Source organism: Nicotiana tabacum, chromosome 24 (assembly GCF_000715075.1).
Source record: "Nicotiana tabacum cultivar K326 chromosome 24, ASM71507v2, whole genome shotgun sequence".
Taxonomy (NCBI): domain Eukaryota; kingdom Viridiplantae; phylum Streptophyta; class Magnoliopsida; order Solanales; family Solanaceae; genus Nicotiana; species Nicotiana tabacum.
This window is the reverse complement of record NC_134103.1, coordinates 8178805-8184170: the sequence shown is the minus strand read 5'-3', so window position 1 is coordinate 8184170 and position 5366 is coordinate 8178805. Positions and strand designations below refer to the sequence as shown.

Here is a 5366-nt window from a genome sequence, read left to right as displayed (position 1 = left end):
CCATAAAAGTCTTTGAGCATGAGTTCACATACATATATTTAAGTGATTTTGAAGAAATATAACATTGTTATACATGATTTACGCCTTTACGTAGAGGAGTATGGGTTCACGTGAATCCATGTCCCTTGACTTGAATACGCCTCTAGTAATTTTAAAAATAGAATTAATATATTTTGTGCTAAAAACATTAACTATCAAGTTTGAATATCCTCCTTTCCTCAGTGTGGGAGGTGATAGTGAAAAACTGACTCAACACAGCTAGAGAATACTGAAATAAAATGATGTGAGTATGTGTTTGTTGTTGTTATGAAAAGGAAAAAGGTAGAGTAATACTTTGGGTGAAACCCCAAAAACAGCAACTTCCAGTGGTCCATTCTTTACCATACTGACAAAAGCTCTCTATCAAAGTGTTAGTAGTGTTAGTCGAAGCTCACAGAGATAGATTCAGTACACCTTAGAAAAAGACTCACTCTCAGTAGTCTGAGAAGACTCACAAAGAAAATAAAAAGTTAACCTAAATAGCCGGTCATCCAATCGCTGAAATTAAAAATAGTCAACGAATGTATAATAAAATATGTATGATAAGTATGCGTATAATATAACCGTGTATAATTAGAATTTAATATATGTATATTGTCTAACAAAAGTAAACAGTGAATCTGACTGACTATTTGTGTAAAGATCTCCAAATAGCCGCTCACACAATCACTTAAACTAGTAATAATTGTGTGTATGTATAAATATATATATATATATATATATATATATATATATATATATATATATATATATATATATATATATATATATATATATATATATATACACACACACACACACACACACACACACACACACACACAGCAGTCTAATGAGACTCACAAAGGAAGAATATAAATAATTTCTGGCACGGGATAAAAGTAAAAAAAGCCCAAAAAAGTTACCTTCATTATAGCTAAGTTCCATTTCCATATAATTCATCATCAAGATTTCCTTCTATATAAAAGCGGAGTCGGGATTTGAAATTTATAGGTTTTGAACTTACCATCAAACTCATAGTTCGTCTTACTTACTGGATTCGAAGTTATATATTTATACATATTTAACGAATTTCTTAGTACAAGTACAAGGTCTAAGAAAAAACTATTGAATTCATCCGAACCATTATCTAAAACTCTAGCTCTTCCCCTGCTTCTACATCTTCTTCTTCATCTTCATTTTCATCTTCTCCTTCAACATTATAATAAGAATTCTCACTATGTGGTGCATGTCCATCTCCAAAAGCTCTAACATGATCTTTGAGTGACCTCTTGTGCTTAAAATCTGAACCACAAATACAAAACCAAAGCTTACCACAATTCTTCTCATGAGTCCTCCAATCTCCTCTTACAGCAAAATTCTTCCCACATTTCCTACAAGTAAATGGTTTTGCTCCATGTTTTCTTTTGTAATGTGTTTGAAGAGTTCTAAAGTCTTTCAATGGCTTTGATCTTGGATGGTCTATGTTGTTCTTGCAACCTTCAGCACAACAATAACAAGGCAACCTTAACATTGAAGAAGCTGGTTTTGTCCCTTTTAGTGAATCTGGTCCCTTTCTATATTGTGATCCATGCCCCCACATATGCATCTGCTAAAACAAAAATTTGGTCAATAATTAAAGAACATAAAATGTAATATATCAAGTTGGACCAAACAAAACTTTTTTTAACCAAACATAAAATTTGTTACCTATTTCTGGTAAGTTGGGAATTTAGATCACTAGAAACTTGATTAGAAGTACAAGCTTCTGAATCAATTCATACATAGATGAGACAATAACAAGACAAAGTTCAAGAATTTTCATGTACATATGAACAGTGAGAGGCGGAACCAAGATTTCAACTTTATATGTTCTAGATTTTAGAATGACAATTTAAAGTTTAATATTCGTATATATTTAATGAGTTTCTTAATAGAAATATTGTTTGAGCAAAAGCTACTGCGTTCGACCAAACCCGTATCCGGGCTTCTAGCTCTGCTTCCGTGAGCAGTCACAACATATTATATATAAGTGACAACCCTAATATTCACATTTTAAAATAAAAAAATGAAAATGATGAATAAAATTGCATATACAAGATCTTTAACATGAATAAAAGTATATATAGGAAATTAAACCTGCATGTTGTTGAATCTGTTGAATGTTTTGTTGCAAACAGCACAAGAGAATTGAGTAGGTCCAACAAGAATTTGAGCTGGTGTTGGAATCCAATATTGTCCATTATTTGCTACTGAAATAATATTATCCCCTTTGTTTTTACTAGGGTTATTGTTGTTTGAACTTGTACCTGATGAATCAGTATGAAGAGCCACAGTCACACCTTCTCCACAACTAGAGTACTGATTATAATAACTCTGAAAATGGAATTTTGTAGTATTTTTTTGAAGGTTTATTTGACCAGGAGGACCAAGAGAAAGAACAGTAGAAAGTTCATCTTCTGCTTCAGTTTCTAAACAGGCACTTTCACTAGAAAATAAGTATGTGATAGAATGAGTTTGCATGGTAATAATAGTGATAATTTTAGGGTTTTTTTTGGTGAAGGGGGGAAAAGTCTAGTCTATGATTATGAGGAAGAAAGTTAGGGAGAAGAAGACAAGCTATAAATAACAAGTTTTAAGAGTTATTGACCAAAGGGTAATAGAAAAAATAGGTGGTCTTGGGTTGGGGACTTTATGCTAGAATTTTGTTTTCTTTTGGCCAAATGGAGAAGGGGAGAGAGGGCCAAAGATGCTAGGTTTTTCGTGTCTGTCTATTACACAACATTTTACATCCCAAGAGTGTTGGTAGGATGATTAGTATTGTTTCACCTTAATTAAATATTTAGAATTCGAGCTCAGAAAATGAAGAACTTCCTGTGAATTAACATTTTATTTCTTTAGTCGATTTCGGATATATACCGAATGATTTAACCTAAAAACAATACTACACAACATTTTAAATGTATGCACTAAGGTGTTGTTAGGTTGGCCACAAAAGGAAAGACAATTCTAACATAAATGTGTGCATACTATGCCGTACAGTATTTAGTTTGCAATATATAAAATTATTGCATTAATGTTTTTTTCCACATAATTAATATAATGCTTGGTTTTTAGTATAAACTATGCACCATGATTCTCGGTATGTACTTATTTATTGCTTCTCTTCTATTACCTTTTTCCTCAAAATATATCATAGGTTATACAATGCTAATATTCGCGTAATTTATTCTTTTATGTGTGAGGTAGAAAGACAAAAATACATAAAATCGGCAGTCCCTAAAAGCAATCTGTGCATTGTTATTCACTATATGATAATTCATACATTATTATTCGTTACCTAATTGTTATATTACTAACCATCGCGTAATAATTGTTGCATTATAATGCTTAACCAAACGACGCTTAAGGTGTTGTCCCTTTCAAGAACGGATCATACAGTATTCAATATAGTAAAAGTTGTATATGTATGTGTATATATATATATATATAATGTTGGATATTATTTTTGGAAGCAACTAAAAATATATTCCCCTCCGGTCCATTTTAATTGATTTTTTTGTCTTTTTTTGTGGTCCACAATATTTAATTTTTTCAGATATAAAGAAGGAATTAACTTCTTTTTTTCAAAGTTGCCCTTGGAGTAAAGAGTTGTTTGTTAGATTTTTATTTAATAAATTAAGGTTAATATGCTTAATTTTATTGTTAATTAATGCTAAAAAGTGAATTTCTTATTATATGTAAAAATAACCAAAAAAAATCAATTAAAGTGAAATAGAGGGAGTATATTTCTTTTTAAAAAAAGAAAAAGAAATAGTGCACCAAATAAGATGCTCAATTCTCAAATTCTTTGGGCCTTGTCATTTCATATCTCTAGCTGCTTCCTCCTCCCCTTTCTCTCTCCATATCTATATGCTCTCCTATGAAAGGTTGTATCATGCAACATTGCAAACACCCCCCACCCCCTCCCCCCACCCCCGCAATAACCCCGGTACCTTTGTCTTGTCTCTATGTGCCAAAGAATAAAAAAAATTGATTTTTGAAGATGGATGGAATTTAAGAAAAATAAGTATTATTTTATCGGAAAAGGTCCAAATATGCCCTTGTACTATACGAAATTGAGCACATTTGCCCTTCGTTAATACTTTAGCTCAAATATACCCTTATCGTCACATAGTTGGTCCATATATGCCTTTAGAGTTACACAGTTGGCCCATATATGCCCTTTTCGAAACGGAATCCACTCAAACTAATTAGCTCTTTCGTTAATTGTATTAAAGTGTATTACAAACACTATTTCCTTTTTATTAATACTTTTTTTCTTTACCTTTATCTTTTCTTTCTTCTTTTTTCTTTTCTTCTCTTTTTTTTTTTTTTACTTTTTCTTTCTCCCTTATCCGATTTCCTCCATTACTGATGTCTTCTCCATTTTCGTCACCAATTTCACTTGACAAAACTCATGAATTCCAATTACTAAAAAAATTCTCCCATAAGAATATTTTTATAGATCATATGTTTTTCAATTTTTTTAATTTTTACTGAACATATATTTAGTTCTAAAAAATTTAATAAAGTAGATTGAAATAATATTTATGTAACAAAAAAATCCGAAAAATCTAACAAAATTGAACAATCCAAACCGATATAATTGGTTTGGTTTGGTTTTGATAAAAAATGAACCAACCCGTTCTATGTACACCCCTAATTTACATAGTTAATAAAAAAATAGAAAATGTTCAGTTGAAAAAAGATGAAAAAAGGCTAACAACGTAAATTTATAACACTACAACTTGAACTCTATGCTTTTAATCATTAAATTATTTTTCTGGAAATAATTTAAATATTTTGGTCTTTTGAATATTGTTAAAGGTTGAGATATTTTTATTATTTTAAAGTTTAAAGCATAATTTTTGGAAAAAATTAATTTTGTTTATTTTGAGGGCCAGTAAAATTGAAATTTGATTATCTTACGGGAGAATTTTCTTAGTAATTGGAATTCATGAGTTTTGTCAAGTGAAATTGGTGACGAAAATGGAGAAGACATCGGTAATAGGAGAAACGGATAAGGGAGAAAGAAAAAGGAAAAAAAAAAGGAAGAAAGAAAAGAGAAAGGTAAAGAAAAAAATACTAATAAAAAAAAAATAGTATTTGTAATACACTTTAATATAATTAACGAAATAGTTAATTAGTTTGGGTGAATTCCGTTTCGAAAAGGGCATATATGGGTCAACTGTGTAACTCTAAGGGCATATATGGACCAATTATGTGACGGTAAAGGCATATTTGAGCTAAAGTATTAACGAAGAGCAAATGTGCTCAATTTCACATAGTACAAGGGCCTATTTGGA

General features: G+C 30.6%; 1 protein-coding gene across 1 annotated transcript; it reads right to left on the bottom strand.

Annotated features, from left to right (window-relative positions):
* Positions 1-1000: 1000 nt before the first annotated feature.
* Positions 1001-2678, bottom strand: LOC107812542 (zinc finger protein WIP6-like). The gene is made up of 2 exons (XM_016637680.2): positions 2158-2678; positions 1001-1627 (listed from the first exon to the last, which is right to left on the bottom strand). The coding sequence occupies exons 1-2, from the start codon at positions 2539-2541 to the stop codon at positions 1169-1171; spliced, it is 843 nt and encodes a 280-aa protein (XP_016493166.1). The 5' UTR covers positions 2542-2678; the 3' UTR covers positions 1001-1168.
* Positions 2679-5366: the final 2688 nt, after the last annotated feature.